The sequence below is a fragment of the Pristiophorus japonicus genome, chromosome 8 (genome assembly GCF_044704955.1).
Source record: "Pristiophorus japonicus isolate sPriJap1 chromosome 8, sPriJap1.hap1, whole genome shotgun sequence".
NCBI lineage: Eukaryota > Metazoa > Chordata > Chondrichthyes > Pristiophoridae > Pristiophorus > Pristiophorus japonicus.
The window spans coordinates 141,519,781-141,537,072 of NC_091984.1; the positions used below are offsets into that span (position 1 = coordinate 141,519,781).

At 50.7% G+C, this 17,292-nt stretch overlaps 1 protein-coding gene across 1 annotated transcript; it reads right to left on the reverse strand.

Moving 5' to 3' along the window:
- Positions 1–405: 405 nt before the first annotated feature.
- On the reverse strand, positions 406–2,305 carry ier5 (immediate early response 5). Its single transcript, XM_070886240.1, has one exon. It carries the CDS (start codon positions 2,065–2,067, stop codon positions 1,060–1,062), a length of 1,008 nt encoding a protein of 335 aa, XP_070742341.1. The 5' UTR covers positions 2,068–2,305; the 3' UTR covers positions 406–1,059.
- Between the last annotated feature and the right edge of the window lie 14,987 nt (positions 2,306–17,292).

Genomic DNA, 17,292 nt, shown 5'->3' on the forward strand with positions numbered 1-17,292 from the left:
TGTTCCTGCTCAGCAGCCGCCTTAAGAGCGACGTGGAGAATTCATTTAGATTTTTTTTAAACTCAAATGAAACTTCCAAATAAAAAGTTACGCATTCATTAAAAAGAGCCTTTAAAAAAAAATAAGTAAAACTAGAAAATTCGCAGACTAAATCCAGCTTTAGGCGTTTGAGCGTGTGTCTTTAAAAAAAAGTTGCGGTTGGATCTTGCTACTTGTGAACTTTACCCTACTTCAGGCTGACAAAAGCAGCACTGTCTCTTTAAAAAAAGAGTCCAACGCATTCCTCCCCAACAATAGTCACAAAGGAAACTCCCCTCCCCCCCCAGCCAGTGCACTGCAGGAGAGTTAACCCATCGTGCACCCGTGCGTACGTGCACATCAACGAACAAGCCCCAAAGGCAAAGATTAATTTAAAATAACATTTTAATTCGTGTAAGTTACACCATTCATACAACAGAAAAAAACAGTACAACAACGGAGAATAATCGAACACATTTTTCCAAGTCTTTATAGAACAAAGACACTTTTTTGTTAAATTAAGGAAGTGCAGAAACGCGCCCAAACTCGTCTCTCGATGGGAGTCCCATGCAAAAGGCACAGAACAAGGTGGGGGTGGGGAATTGACTTCACTCAGTCAGCAAGGAGTTGCATTTGGTTTTAAATATATAGATATATAAAATAAAACTTTATAAAGAGAATTCAAAACTCTTGCTGCCCTTTCAACAAAAAGTTTAGTTGGGCTGCAAAATTACACACATTTAAATCAAAAAAAATAAAAATGTAAAAAAAAACACAGGAACTCCCAAATCCAATCCGAGAATGGCCCCGCTCCCCCAGGCCTGAACACGCCTGCCAGGACCCAGTCTGTCCTATTAGCACCGCTCCATTTACTCATCGGGGTGGTGAATGAAGCTTGCTCTCCACGTGGTGTGGAGGGGCGCCTTTGGGGAGGGCTGGATACTCCAAACCAACCCTCCTTCACGCTGCAGAACCGAGAACACCAATTGAACCCACTAAAGTCCTGGCCTCTAGCTCTCCCGTCCCCCCCGAACAAAGTCTTTAGAAGGCGACAATCGCCCTGTTCCAGGAGCCAATGTTGCCCAGCACTTGATCACAGCAGATCTGCCCGCTCTCTCCTTCGGTTTCCTCCTTGCTCAAGAGGCCAGAGAAACTGGAGCCAAAGATGGTGATGAGACTGGAGACGTTGGAGGTCTCCATCTCCTCTTCCTCTTGGTGGCTGGTGGCCGTGATGATCAGTTCCTGCTCGGTCCTGGCCCTTTTGAGCGGGCTTTCAGCCTCTTGCTCTGCGCTCCGCCTTTTCCGGGCACAGGGACAGGTCGTCTTTGCCGATGAGTCACGGCTCGCCGGACCTGTCTGTTCCCTCGCAGACCTTGTCTCCACCTGGCAAGGGGCTCTCTGCTCAGGGGCGGGCTTGTCCTCCAGCCCCTGATCCTCGGGGGTGTCGCAGACAGTCCTCTCCACTTTAGCCCAACTTGGAGCCTGCTCCTTGGGGTCAGTCCTCTCCATTGGAGCCAAACTTGGAGCCTGTTCCTTGGGTTCAGTCCTCGTCATTTCAGCCTGGCTTAGCCCCTGCTCCTTGGGGTCAGTCCCTTTCATTTCAGCCTGGCTTAGCCCCTGCTCCGTGGGATCAGTCCTCGCCCTTTCAGCCCACCTTGGAGCCTGCTCCTTGGGGTCAGTCCCTTCCATTTCAGCCAAACTCGGAGCCTCCTCCTTCGGGTCAGTCCGTTCCTCCAGCTCAGTCCAGCTGGGGGCCTGGCCCTGGACGGGCTCAGGGGCCGCCCTCGCCTCCATCTCAACCCAGCTCGGCCCCTGCTGGCCGGGGTTGGCCAGCTGCGGGAAGCCGGCCGGCCCCACCAGGTGGACCTGGCCGTGCGCCTGCAGGTACAGCTCCTCCTGCTCGCTCAGGTAGACCTGGCGGGCGCTGCGCAGCACCAGGGACACCAGCAAGTTCTTGTGCAGCTTGATGCCTCCCCGCTGCACCCGGGAGGAGTAGATCTTCCCCAGGGAGATGGTCATGATGCGGTGCGCCTCCACCTTGAACTCCATAATCCAAACCTTCCCCCAGCAGCGGGAAGAAAAGCTGCCGAAAAACCGCCGAGAAACTTTCCCCGGACTCCCCGATAATCGATCCCGATTGTAGGTCCCGCTTGAGCGATTAATCGATTTCCCTCTCCCCTTGGTCCAATCCGACTGGGGATTACCCTGGGTAACCGCTGCCTTTATCCCGCCCCTCGGGCTCCGCCAGACGCCGCTCCCAATGCCGCCCGTCCCCAATCCGCGCCGCCGCCGCTCCGGGAAATAATAACCGTTTAAAAATAGCCCGTTATTTATACTGCCCTGGCCGACGCGACGCCAGCCAATCAGCGCCGCCGCAGGCGTTCCAAACTCGCCAGACCGCCCACCGCCGGCCCCGGCCTCGGCCAATCGCAGCCCGAGCTTGCCGCAGCTTTTATTTGAATAGGAGCCGTCACCAAGGCGCTCTTAAAGCGGCACCGCGCCCGTCTCTCGCCTCTTAAAGGAATTTCAGCTGGACACCTTAAAATACAATGGATTTTAAAAAGAACAATGCAATGTGATTTTTGATTTGTTTTACCTCGCTCACCCCCCCCCCCCCCCCCCCAAGTCCCCCCGTCCCCGGCGGCTTAATGGGTAAAGGCACTGCCCAGTATGGTCCTGAGCTTATAGAGTCCAGGGCTACCAAATATAATTTCCAATGTGTGCTGATTTAGCTGGCAGGTCCAGGATGAGTGCAGGCATGCCTGTCTCTATTTCACGATCTAGTCTATGCCCAGGTGGCATTAGATGATGCGGTTTCCACTGTTAAGCCTTCCGTGACCAGTGTCTTATAGACATCAGCAACTTGCATTTATATAGAATCATATAAATTTACAGCACCAGGAGGAGGCCATTTCAGCCCATCGTGTCTGTGCCGGCCAACAAAGAGCTATCCAGCTTAATCCCACTCCAACTATTGGTCTGTAGCCCTGTGTGCACATCAAGTGCATACCCAAGTACTTTTTAAAATGTGGTGAGTGTTTCTGTCTTTACCACCCTTTCAGGCAGTGAGTTCAGACCCCCACCACCCTTTCAGCAGTGAGTTCCAGACCCCCACCACCCTCTGGGTGAAAAGAAATCTCAAATCCCCTCTAAACCTCTAATCAATTACTTTAAATCTACGCCCCCTGCTTGTTGACCCCTCTGCTAAGCGAAATAGCTCTTTCCTATCCACTCTATCTAAGCCCTTCATAATTTTAATCAAAAAGGTCTCCCCTCAGTTCCAAAGAAAACAAACCCAACCTATCCAATCTTTCCTCATAGCTAAAATTCTCCAGGGAACATCCTCATAAATCTCCTCTGTACCCTCTCGAGTGCAATCACATCTTTCCTGTAATGTGGTGACCAGAACTGCACGCAGTACTCGAGCTGTGGCCGAACTAATGTTTTATACAGTTCAAGCATAACCTCCCTCCTCTTGTATTTTGTGCCTCAGCTAATAAAAGCAAGTATTCCATATGCCGTCTTATCCACCTTATCTACCGTGCCTGCTACCTTCAGGGATCTGTGGACATGCACTCCAAGGTTTCTCAGTGTCCTACCATTTATTGTGTATTCCCTTGCCTTGTTAGCCCTCCCCAAATGCATTACCTCACATATAGCACCTTTAACATAGTAAGTTATCCCAAGGCATTATCAGACAAAATTTGTCACTAAGCCATATAATGAGATATTAGGACAGGTGACCAAAAGATTGGTTGAAGGTTTTAAGGAGTGTCTGAAAGTAGGAAGGAGAGATGGAGAGGCGGAGAGGTTTAGGGACAAACGGCTGAAGACATGGCAGCCAATGGTGGAGCAATTAAAATCAGGGATGCGCAAGAGGACAGAAATGGAGGAGCGCAGAGATCTCGGGGGATTGTAGAACTGGATGAGTTTACAGAGATAGGGAGAGGCAAGGGCACCGAGGGATTTGAAAACAAGGATCAGAATTTAAAAATCAAAGTGTTGCCAGACTGGGAGTCAATATAAGTCAGAGAGCACAGGGGTTATAGGTGAACAAGACTTGGTACGAGTGAAGATAAAAGCACCAGAGTTTTGGATGAGCTCAAGTTGACAGTTTACAGAGGGTGTAAGGTGGGAGGCCGGCCAGAAGAACAATGTCTTGTCGAAGGGTTATCGACCCAAAACGCTAACTCAGCTTTCTCTCCACGGATGCTACCTGACCCGCTGAGATTTCCAGCATTTTCTGTTTTTATTCCAGATTCCAGTATCCGCCGTATTTTGCTTTTATAACAATGGAATAGTTAAGTCTAGCAGTAACAAAGGAATGGACAAGGATTTCAGCAACAGTTAAGCTGAGGCAGGGTAATATGGGGTCGGGGAGGAAGCCAAGGTCACTCTAGACTTAACTATTCCAATGCACTGCTGGCTGGCCTCCCAAATTCTAACCTACGTAAACTAGAGGTGATTCAAAACTCGGCTGCTGACGCACACCATGTCCCACTCACCCATCACCCCTGTGTTCGCTGACCTACATTGGCTTCCAGTTAAACAACGTTCGATTTCAAAATTCTCATCCTTATTTTCAAATCCCTCCATGGCTTCGTCCCTCCCTATCTCTTTAATCTACTCCAGCCCCACAATCCCCCCCGAGATGTCTGCGCTCCTCTAATTCTGCCCTCCTTAGCATCCCTGATTATAATCGCTCAACCATTGGTGGCCATGCCTTCTGTTGCCGAGTTTCAGCTTCAGAAAATTGCCAGTGCGAGGGATGGAGTTAGTGACTAGGGAAGAGAGTTTGTGGCAGGGAACAAAGACAATTGTCTTCTCAATATTTCGTTGAAGTAAATTTCTGCTGATCCAGTACTGCGTGTCAGAAATGCAGCGTGTCAAATCAGAGGCAGTGGAGGGGTCAAAAGAGGTGATGGTGAAGTAGAGCTGAGTGTCGTCAGCCTACATGTGGAACCTGACATTGTGTTTTCATAAGAACATAAGAAATAGGAGTAGGAGTAGGCCATACGGTCCCTCAAGCCTGCTCCGCCATTTAATAAGATCACTGCTGATCTGATCATGGACTCAGCTCCACTTCCCCGCCCGCTCCCCATAACCCCTTATCATTTAAGAAACTGTCTATTTCTGTCTTAAATTTATTCAATGTCCCAGCTTCCACAGCTCTCTGAGGCCGCGAATTCCACAGATTTACAACCCTCAGAGAAGAAATTTCTCCTCATCTGTTTTAAATGGGCGGCCCCTTATTCTAAGATCATGCCCTGTAGTTCTAGTCTCCCCCATCAGTGGAAACATCCTCTCTGTATCCACCTTGTCAAGCCCCCTCATAATCTTATACGTTTTGATAAGATCACCTCTCATTCTTCTGAATTCCAATGAGTGGAGGCCCAACCTACTCAACCTTTCCTCATAAGTCAACCCCCTCATACCCGGGATCAACCGAGTGAACCTTCTCTGAACTGCCTCCAAAGCAAGTATATCCTTTTGTAAATATGGAAACCAAAACTGCACGCAGTATTCCAGGTGTGGCCTCACCAATACCTTATATAGTTGTAGCAAGACTTCCCTGCTTTTATATTCCATCAGCTTTGCAATAAAGGCCAAGATTCCATTGGCCTTCCTGATCACTTGCTGTGCCTGCATACTATCCTGTTGTGTTTCATGCACAAGTACCCCCAGGTCCCGCTGTACTGCAGCACTTTGCAATCTTTCTCCATTTAAGTAATAACTTGCTCTTTGATTTTTTTTCTGCCAAAGTACATGACCTCACATTTTCCAACATTATATTCTACCTGCCAAATTTTTGTCCATTCACTTAGCCTGTTTATGTCCTTTTGCAGATTTTGTGTGTCCTCCTCACATATTGCTTTTCCTCCCATCTTTGTATTGTCAGCAAACATGGCTATGTTACACTCAGTCCTTTCTTCCAAGTCATTAATATAGATTGTAAATAGTTGGGGTCTCATCACTGATCCCTGTGGAACCCCACTAGTTACTGGTTGCCAACTAGAGAATGAACCATTTATTTCGACTGTTAGTTAGCCAATCCTCTATCCATGCTAATATATTACCCACAACCCCATGAACTTTTATCTTGTGCAGTAACCTTTTACGTGGCACCTTGTCAAATGCCTTCTGGAAGTCCAAATACACCACATCCACTGGTTCCCCTTTATCTACCCTGTTCGTTATATCCTCAAAGAACTCCAGCGAATTTGTCAAACATGACTTCCCCTTCATAAATCCATGCTGACTCTGCCTCACTGAATTTTGCTTTTCCAAATGTCCTGCTACTGCTTCTTTAATAATGGACTCAAACATTTTCCCAATCACAGATGTTAGGCTAACTGATCTATAGTTTCCTGCTTTTTGTCTGCCTTCTTTTTTTAAATAGGGCAGCATATGGATGAGAAATAGGAGGGGGCCGAGGATAGTCCTGAGTGGTGGAGATCAAAAATGGAGTTGCAGGAATGATAGGCATAGATATGGGAGACGGACTTTGGAGAGGAAAGGGAGGTTGGAGATGGGGCAGTAGTTTGCAAGGACTGAGGGAGTCGAGGAGGTATATTTGAGAACGGGGTTATGACGGAAGATTTGAAAGGGTGGGGACCTGAGGAGTAGGAACCATTAGCAATAAGATGGGGGCCAGGAAGAGAAGTTGGGTGCTCAGCAGTTTGGTGGGAAGGTGAGAAAAAGGTCATGGGATCAGAAGGTGGGTCTTGTGGAGAAGATGAGCTCGTAAAGGACATGCGGGGAGATAGACGAGAGACTGGAGAAAGATGCAAGTTCAAGGCTAGGGAAGGGGAGAGCCATGGGCATGATTGGCTTGCTGGGCTAGCAGTAGGTAAGGAGGCAGCAGATCGGATGGTCTCAATCTCAAAGAAGTCCATGAGCTCCTCGCCCTTGTTGAAGGTGAGGGTAGAGGGTGGCAGGACGAGGAGTTTGAGAACGCGGCTTACAAACACAAACATACATACAGATAAACCTCAACTAGGAAAAGGGAAATCAACCAAGGCTGCCAGTCCTGATTGCTATCCAGAGGCCTCTGCGCGTGTTCGGATGTTGGCTGTGGCCAGGTTGGAGGTCAGCTAAGACAAAATGGCCTGTCATCAACCACAAACCATGAAGAATAGTAATAAAAACAGAAAGAGCTGGAAATACTCTTCTGAATGAGACTTTAAACGGGGGACTTGTATGTTCTCTGCGGTCCCATGGCACTATTATCGAAGAAGAGCAGGGAAGTTCTCCCTGGTGTTCTAGCCAATATTTATCCCTCAACCAACATCACTTAAGGATTATCTGCTCATTATCACATTGCTGTTTGTGGGATCTTGCTGGGTGTAAATTGGCTGCCGCGTTTCTTACAGTACAACAGTGACTGCACTTTAAAACAAAAAGTACTTCATTGGGAGTAGCTGCCTTCCAAGTTCAGCGCTGCCAACTCTGAAATCAGATCACAAAGAAAAGCTAAATTGCCCACGAGGCTAGTCTGTGTGGTACTGTCATGGCCAGTGAGTGCCCCTCTCCCCTTCCAACAGTGCCCCTTTAAGAGTAGTGTGTTTTGGTGAGGAATTTCCGGCTGATGTAATGCTTGTTGTCAGTTTCAGTCAGTCATGTGGTGGCGAGGAGGCGGGGCCTGTCCCATCCGGGTAAATAAAATTGTTTTTTTGCAGTTTAATAAATGCTAACCAAAGTGCAACACTAACAGGCAGATTAAACATCCAGGATAAGCCAACGTAAGGGTTTGCATGGGAGATCAAATTTTTACATACAGTTGTTAATTTCATTTCTTAAATGAATAGTTTGTTTTCTGGTGTACAGTAATTGGAATCTTCAAACTGCGTGTTTCAGCACTATTCCAGTCCTTCACTGAAAGCCTCACAGCAACTTCAGGTCACCCTGATATTTGTGACATTCAATGAGCTTGCACTCGCAAGGGTTTACACTGGGGCGTGAAAGCGACCGGTTTCTCCAAGTTGCTTTTCTTCGTGTGTGTCTATGTATGTGGGGGGTGTGGATGTGTAACCCATTGAAACTAAAGCCAACACAACACCCTCGACATCGCCCTGGGCAGGGAGGAGCTAGGCGGATCCTCTCTGGCGCCAGATCAGCTGATGTTGTTAAATAAATGACAAACAAGTTGCAAAGCCAGGGGATAGTTTCCATCGCCCTGACGTCAGGATGCAGCATGCTGAAAAGCGGAACTTTCTACTATTTACAGTGTTGTAGTGCCAGAACGCAAAGGGAGAAGGGAAGGGGGGAGTCATCATGAAACAGCCTTTCATTCAGTGCCACAAGCAATTGGAGACGATTTATTATATTATTAAAACACACAGACACACGATCGAAAAAAAGAAACCAGAACATTTTTCAGATTTTAAATACATGTCAGGACTTCAATGTTAAGCAGCTGCAGTAGAGCTCGTGTTTACTGCAGTCAATCGAGGTCACTGCTTGTGTGCAAGGACTTGCTGCTGTTTTATATTCAGGGTTGTTTGGGTCCTCTGGCTCTACACAAGTCACAGGCTTGGACACACACATGCAGACATACAGTCACAGACACATAGACATAGACACACACACACACACACACAGACAGACAGTCACACACAGACACAGACACACGCAGACACACACACACACAGACTCACTCAGATAGACAGATACACACACGCGCAGACACACAGTCACACACACATAGACATAGACACACACACACAAAGATAGACACACAGACAGACAGATGCATACAGACAGATAAACACACACACACATCGACAGAGACACATAGACAGACACACATATAATCAGCGGCACAACTGTGTGGCTCCGCTTTAATTTTAATTACCTTTGAAGCTCAGCCAGTTTCTGAATGAGTTTATAAAAATATTTATGCCTCTCTAGGGCGGTGAAGATTTAAAGTACTCCCGGAGCTTCTACTTTCAGTCCCTTACACCTGTGACAGGGTCCCCCAATGGTTGCCACCCCTTCCCTCCAGGATCAAAAGATTAATCTCCTGGACAACCCAGCAGAAAAATCAAAGCAGCGTTACAAACAAACAGACTTATTTTTCCACTTTCTTTGAATGCTTTTGACTATTAGTTCCAACAATATTAGAGATGGGGGAAAAGAAGGCTGTTTGACCGTTGAGGTCATGTGATGAAGCCTCGAGGAATAGGTCCAACCAGAGTTGGTAACCCTTGGCAGCCGAGTCTTTTTCTTCCACATTATTGCCCATTCACTTAACCTCTCTATATCCCTTTGCGTCTGCATTCTCCTCACAGCTTACTGTACCACCTAGCTTTGTATGGTCAGAAAACTGATATATTGCACTTGGTCCCTTCATCTAAGGCAGTAATATAGATTGTGAACAGCTGAGGCCCCAGCACTGATCTTTGTGACACTCCAATAGTTACAGCCTGCCAACTGGAAAATGACTTGTTTATCCTTACTCTCTGTTTTCTGTCTGTTAACCAATTCTCTATCTGTGCTAATATATTATCCCCAACCCCATGAGCCCTTATCTTACATAGCAACCTTTTGTGGCACCTTATTGGATGCCTTTTGAAAATCCAAATACAGTATACTACATTCACTGGTTCCCCTTTGTCTACCCTGCTAGTTACATCCTCAAAAAACTCTAATAAATTTGTTAAACACGATTTCCTTTTCATAAAACCATGTTGACTCTGCCTAATCATGTTATGATTTTCTAAATGCTCTGTTACCACTTCCTTAATAATCGATTCCAGCATTTTCCCCAACGACTGAGCCAGGCTAATTGGCCTGTAGTTCCCTGATTTCTCTCTCACTCCTTTCTTGAATAGCGGGGTTACATTTGTTACCTAAATCTAGGGAATTTTAGAAAATGACAACCAATGCATCTACTATCTCTGCAACGATCTCTTTTAGAACCCTAGGATGTAAGCTGTCAGATAGGGGATTTGTCGGCTTTTAGTCCCATTAGTTTCTCTACTGATATTAATTACTTTAAGTTCCTCACTCTTGTTAGCCCCTTGGTTCCGCACTATATTTGATATGCTTTTTGGGTCTTCTACTGTGAAGACAGATACAAAATAATTGTTTAAAGTCTCTATCATTTCCTTATTACCCATTATAATTTACCTGTCTCAGTCTCTAAGGGACCAATGTTTACTTTTGTTACTCTCTTCCTTTTTACATACATTTAGAAGCTCTTAAAATCTGTTTTTATATTTCTTGCTAGTTTACTTTCATTTTCTACCCTTTTATCAATTTTTTGATCATCTTTTTCTGGTTTCTAAAGCTCTCCCTATTCTCAGGTTTACCACTGTTCTTTGCAACATTATAAGCCTCTTTGTTTAATCTAATACTGCTTTAGTTAGCCACGGATGGATCACTTTTCCAGTGGAATTTTTATTTCTCAATGGAATGTATATGCGGAGAATTATGGAATATTTCTTTAAATGTTTGCCATTGCTTATCTACAGTATTGAATGGATAAATTTCAGCTGTTCGACCACAAAAGGAAACAGTTAAGAGAGGTCCCGAGGGATATATATCTATGTACAGTAAGATATATTTAAAAATCTCAGCCTGGAATTTCCTCAGAGAATGCGGTACGTTTGTATGAAATGTGGTGACAGGGTTTCCACCACACTCCGGTGATATTACGAGGATGGAGTGGGACCTGCTGAGGAAATTTCAGGCCCTTTTGCCCACGTGCACTTCCCATCAATTTTTTCCATGATATAAATTTCTGTGTCCACATAACTGCCTCTGTAAATGTGTCAGGCTGTAATTATACATTCCTGCAGCACCTCCGCTGACAGGAGGGTATAATTACAGCGTGACACATTTCCATTATAAAGATGGGCATAGAAATTTGCAATGTAAATAAATGAAAATAAGAACAGATTGTACGAATTTAGAATGCGGACTGAATAACATCACGCACCTGGTTGAATTGGCCCCTGGACTTGCACACCACCTCACCTCAAGACTGAGACTTGGTCTAGACTCCCCCTGTGCAATGCCATGGGAGATCAGTGAGTAAAACAATATAGGAAGGGTAAATCTGGAATAGGGCAGTGGAGGGGGGGTGGGCATAACCTTAAAATTAGAGCTAGGAGTGATGTCAGGAAGCACTTCTTCACACAAAGGATAGTGGAAATCTGGAATCTCTCCCCCCAAAAAGCTGCAGAGGCTAGAGGGGAATTGAAAATGTCAAAACCGAAATTGATAGATTTGTGTTAGGCAAGGATATTAAGGGTTATAGAATCAAGGCGGGTAGATGGAGTTAAGGTACAGATCAGCCATGAATGGCGGAACAGCTGCGAGGAGCTGAATGGTCTACTCCTGTTCCTATGTCCCTAACACTCCTTCAAGCTATACTTTGACAATAGGACAAGGAGATACCAACACGTAAAAAGCAAATTCAGGATTGATGTCAGGAAGTCATTCTTCATACAAAGAGTGATCATCAAAATCTGGAATGGACTTCTAGGTTGAGTAGCAGAGGCAAATGCCCTGAAGTCATTTAGGAAATAGTTGGATGCAGTGATGGGGGATAATAAGGTCATTTGGATGGATGAGTTGAGAACGGCCTTCCTCATCTGTACGTTTTTATGATCATCTAACTCAGCACAGTATTCTGGGTTTGAACCTGGGACCTTCCTGGTTCATGTGACTCATTGCCATACTGCATGGTGCATTTACTCATTAAGATATTGGGGAATTTCCTCAGACATATTTCTAGCCTCTCTGAATTAAAAAGGGTGCTCTCACCGAGAAAGAAAAAAATGAACTTATGTTTATATAAGCGCCTTTTGTGTCTTCAAGACGTCCCAAGCTGTTTCACGGCCAAGTAACGAAGAGAAAGACTTACATTTATATAGCGTCTTTCATGACCACCGGATGTCTCAAAGCGCTTTACAGCCAATGAAGTATTTTTGTAGTAGTCAAAAGCAGAGAATGCTGGAAATACACAGCACATCAGTTAGCACCTGTAAAGAGAAAAGACGGGGATGATGTCTTAAGTGTGTATCCTTCATCACTACTGAAGATTGAGAATTACTTTTTGAATAGTGTCACTGTTGTAATGTAGGAAACACGGCAGCCAACTTGCACACAGCAAACTCCTACAAACAGCAATGTGATAATGACTCACAGGCTGACACAGTGCAATACTGAGGGAGTGCTACACTGTCGGAGGTGCCGTCTTTTGGATGAGACATTAAACTGAGGTCCCGTCTGCTCTCTCAGGCGGGCGTAAAAGATCCCTTGGCAGTATTTTAAAGAAGAGCAGGGGAGTTATCTCCGGTGTCCTGGCCAATACTTATCCCTTAATCAACATAACAAAAAATCAGATTATCTTGGCATTATCGTGGGAGCTTGTTTGGCTGCTGCGTTTCCTACATTACAACAGTGACTACACTCCAAAAGTACTTCATTGGCTGTAAAGTGCTTTGAGACGTCCGGTGGTTGTGAAAGGTGCAACCCAAGTCTTTCTTTCTTCTTAAGAGGCGGGATTATTACCATTGAGCCACATGGGTACAAGACCTCTAACAGTGTCCTCTTCCCCATAGAAAAGTTCCCTATCCTGCTGAATCTTTCCTGATAGTTGCATCCTCTCAATTCTGGTAAATGTGTCGGGATCTCACAAAAAAGTTCTTACTGTAGACACGTACGATACCGCCATGAATCATGGCCAGAGTGATTCCCCTCCCCCCCTCACACTACCTCACCCACCCCAGGGAAGGCGCTCAGACAATTAGCCCACTAAGCAATGGCAGATACTGATCCATGAGCTTCACGTGCATGAACTAGATGAAGGTCAGTACAGTTGCCAAAGCAAATGGAAGCGCAGTGTGGAATCTCCCGTGCCAAGCGCACTTAGTGTCAATCACACATTAGCTTGGTAGTCTGCCAAAAGGGAGGGAATCGGGGGGCTGTCACTGATGCAGGCACTTGGAAACAGTTAGCTGTGTTATGCATGTGCTGTGGCAGCCCCTTCACACGAGCTTGGGCAGCACGCCTGCAAGACAACAAAAGGGCCCTCTGTATCAGTTTACGTCTCAGAGCGAGACATAGTGGAGCTAATCGGCATTTGTTTATTTGGTTAGGCAGGGGCGGATAGTCCAGTTAGCCATCTCTTCCCCAATTTCAACACCTTATAATTGATTGGCCTCATTACAACCAAATCAAACGAGAACCCGTTGCCTATTATCCAGACCAATTACCTCACTCCTACCACAGGCACTTCTAAGCTGCTTTTATTGACACTCCAGGAGACTGGTGTCTGGGAGCTAGTTCCCGGCCTTTAGTGTGCTAAACCTTCCTTCCTTGTCGGATACAAAAAGAACTGGGTCTATGAGTTTGCTGCCAGATTTAACAGTGTTAAACACCAGGAGGCAGCTCATGGGAATCTCAGTTAAATTCAAAGCAAAAACGTGTATTTATAAAGCACATTTCACGACCTCATGACACTCCAAAGCGCTCTACAGCCAATGAAGTACTTTTTCCAAGTGTCGTCACTATTGCAATGTAGGAAATGCAGCAGTCTAGTTGCGCAAGATCCCACAAACACCAATGTGATAATTACCAGATCATCGTTTTTTTTTAATGATGTTGGTTGAGGGATAAAGATTGACCTAGACACTGGGGAGAACTCAAGGTTCAAGTGGGTTCAAGCCCCACTCGAGACTTGAGCACATAATCTAGGCTGCCGCTCCAGTGCAGTGCTGAGGGAGTGCTGCACTGTCAGAGCTGCCGTTTTGCAGATCAGATGTTAAACCAAGGCCCCGTCTGCCCTCTCAGGTGGATGTAAACAAGCCCATGGCCACTATGCAAAGAAGAGCAGGGGTATTCTCCCCAGTGTCATCGGCCAATATTTATCTCTCAACCAACATCAACAGATTATCTGGTCATTATCACATTGTTGTTTGTGGGACCTTGCTGTGCACAAACTGGCTGCCACATTTCCCTATATTACAACAGTGACTACACTTCAAAGTACTTGGTTGGATGTGAAGCTCTTTGGTACAATCTGAGGTCATAAAAGGCACTATATAAATGCAGGTTCTTTCTTACAGCAGCCCTGGTAGTTAGTGCATCAGCCATTTAGTGAAAATTGGGACTGATCCACAAGCAGTTCGTCAGCAGGGTCGGTAGCAACGGCGGCAGTGAGCGTGGCTCTTTTGCCAATTATCTTAAGTCTGTGTCCTCTGGTCCTCCCGCCAATGGAAATAGTTTCACATTTACTCGATCAAAAACCTTCATGATTTTGAACACCTCTATTAAATCTCCCCGTGAACCTTCTCCTCTCTAAGGAGAAAAATCCCAGCTTTTCTGGTCTCTCCACATAACTGAAACCCCTCAACCTTGGTATAATTCGAGTAAATCTGCACCACCTCCAATTCCTTGACATCATTCATAAAGTGTGGTACCCAGAATTGGGGAAGAGTCGGGGGGGAGAGAGTCGGGGGGGGGGGGGGGGGGGGGGAGAGTCGGGGGGGGGGGGGGGGGGGGGGAGAGTCGGGGGGGGGGGGGGGGGGGGGGAGAGGGGGAGAGTCGGGGGGGGGGGGAGAGTCGGGGGGGGAAGGGGGAGAGTCGGGGGGGGAAGGGGGGAGAGTCGGGGGGGGGAAGGGGGGAGAGTCGGGGGGGAAGGGGGGAGAGTCGGGGGGGAAGGGGGGAGAGTCGGGGGGGGAAGGGGGGAGAGTCGGGGGGGGAAGGGGGGAGAGTCGGGGGGGGAAGGGGGGAGAGTCGGGGGGGGAAGGGGGGAGAGTCGGGGGGGAAGGGGGGAGAGTCGGGGGGGGAAGGGGGGAGAGTCGGGGGGGGAAGGGGGGAGAGTCGGGGGGGGAAGGGGGGAGAGTCGGGGGGGGAAGGGGGGAGAGTCGGGGGGGGAAGGGGGGAGAGTCGGGGGGGGAAGGGGGGAGAGTCGGGGGGGAAGGGGGGAGAGTCGGGGGGGGAAGGGGGGAGAGTCGGGGGGGGGAAGGGGGGAGAGTCGGGGGAGGGGGAAGGGGAGGGGGGAGAGTCGGGGGAGGGGAGGGGGGGAGGGGGGAGGGGAGGGGAGGGGGGGAGGGGGGAGGGGAGGGGGGGAGGGGGGAGGGGAGGGGGGGGGGAAGAGTCGGGGAGGGGGGGAGAGTCGGGGGGGGGGAGAGGGGGGGGAAGAGTCGGGGGAGGGGGGAGAGGGGGGGGAGAGTCGGGGGAGGGGGGGGAGAGTCGGGGGGGAGGGGGAGAGTCGGGGGGGGGGGGGAAGAGTCGAGGGGAGAGTCGGGGGGGGAAGGGAGAGTCGGGGGGGAAGGGAGAGTCGGGGGGGAAGGGAGAGTCGGGGGGGAAGGGAGAGTCGGGGGGGAAGGGAGAGTCGTGGGGGGAAGGGAGAGTCGGGGGGGAAGGGAGAGTCGGGGGGGAAGGGAGAGTCGGGGGGGAAGGGAGAGTCGGGGGGGAAGGGAGAGTCGGGGGGGAAGGGAGAGTCGGGGGGGAAGGGAGAGTCGGGGGGGAAGGGAGAGTCGGGGGGGAAGGGAGAGTCGGGGGGGAAGGGAGAGTCGGGGGGGAAGGGAGAGTCGGGGGGGAAGGGAGAGTCGGGGGGGAAGGGAGAGTCGGGGGGGAAGGGAGAGTCGGGGGGGAAGGGAGAGTCGGGGGGGAAGGGAGAGTCGGGGGGGAAGGGAGAGTCGGGGGGGAAGGGAGAGTCGGGGGGGAAGGGAGAGTCGGGGGGGAAGGGAGAGTCGGGGGGGAAGGGAGAGTCGGGGGGGAAGGGAGAGTCGGGGGGGAAGGGAGAGTCGGGGGGGAAGGGAGAGTCGGGGGGGAAGGGAGAGTCGGGGGGGAAGGGAGAGTCGGGGGGAAGGGAGAGTCGGGGGGGAAGGGAGAGTCGGGGGGGAAGGGAGAGTCGGGGGGGAAGGGAGAGTCGGGGGGGAAGGGAGAGTCGGGGGGGGAAGGGAGAGTCGGGGGGGAAGGGGAGAGTCGGGGGAGAAGGGAGAGAGTCGGGGGAGAAGGGAGAGAGTCGGGGGGGAAGGGAGAGAGTCGGGGGGGGGGAGGGGAGAGAGTCGGGGGGGGAGGGGAGAGAGTCGGGGGGGGGGGGAGGGAGAGAGTCGGGGGGGGGGAGGGGAGAGAGTCGGGGGGGGAGGGGAGAGAGTCGGGGGGGGGGAGGGGAGAGAGTCGGGGGGGAGGGGAGAGAGTCGGGGGGGGAGGGGAGAGAGTCGGGGGGGAGGGAGAGAGTCGGGGGGGGAGGGGAGAGAGTCGGGGGGGGAGGGGAGAGAGTCGGGGGGGGAGGGGAGAGAGTCGGGGGGGGAGGGGAGAGAGTCGGGGGGGAGGGAGAGAGTCGGGGGGGGAGGGGAGAGAGTCGGGGGGGGAGGGGAGAGAGTCGGGGGGGGGAGGGAGAGAGTCGGGGGGGGAGGGGAGAGAGTCGGGGGGGAGGGGAGAGAGTCGGGGGGGGAGGGGAGAGAGTCGGGGGGGAGGGGAGAGAGTCGGGGGGGAGGGGAGAGAGTCGGGGGGGGAGGGGAGAGAGTCGGGGGGGGAGGGGAGAGAGTCGGGGGGGGAGGGGAGAGAGTCGGGGGGGGAGGGGAGAGAGTCGGGGGGGGAGGGGAGAGAGTCGGGGGGGGAGGGGAGAGAGTCGGGGGGGGAGGGGAGAGAGTCGGGGGGGAGGGGAGAGAGTCGGGGGGGGAGGGGAGAGAGTCGGGGGGGGAGGGGAGAGAGTCGGGGGGGGGAGGGGAGAGAGTCGGGGGGGGAGGGGAGAGAGTCGGGGGGGGAGGGGAGAGAGTCGGGGGGGAGGGGAGAGAGTCGGGGGGGGAGGGGAGAGAGTCGGGGGGGGAGGGGAGAGAGTCGGGGGGGGAGGGGAGAGAGTCGGGGGGGGCAGGGGAGAGAGTCGGGGGGCAGGGGAGAGAGTCGGGGGGGGAGGGGAGAGAGTCGGGGGGGGAGGGGAGAGAGTCGGGGGGGGGGAGGGGAGAGAGTCGGGGGGGGGGAGGGGAGAGAGTCGGGGGGGGGAGGGGAGAGAGTCGGGAGGTGTGGGGGAGAGAGTCGGGGGGGGAGGGGAGAGAGTCGGGGGGGAGGGAGAGAGTCGGAGGGGGAGGGGAGAGAGTCGGGGGGGAGGGGAGAGAGTCGGGGGAGGGGAGAGAGTCGGGGGGGGGAGGGGAGAGAGTCGGGGGGGGAGGGGGAGAGAGTCGGGGGGGAGGGGAGAGAGTCGGGGGGGGAGGGGAGAGAGTCGGGGGGGGGGAGGGAGAGAGTCGGGGGGGGGAGGGGAGAGAGTCGGGGGGGGGAGGGGAGAGAGTCGGGGGGGAGGGGAGAGAGTCGGAG

Excerpts from the sequence above, each read along its gene's own strand:
- ier5 (XM_070886240.1), bottom strand. The coding sequence starts at position 2,067 with ATGGAGTTCAAGGTGGAGGCGCACCGCATCATGACCATCTCCCTGGGG.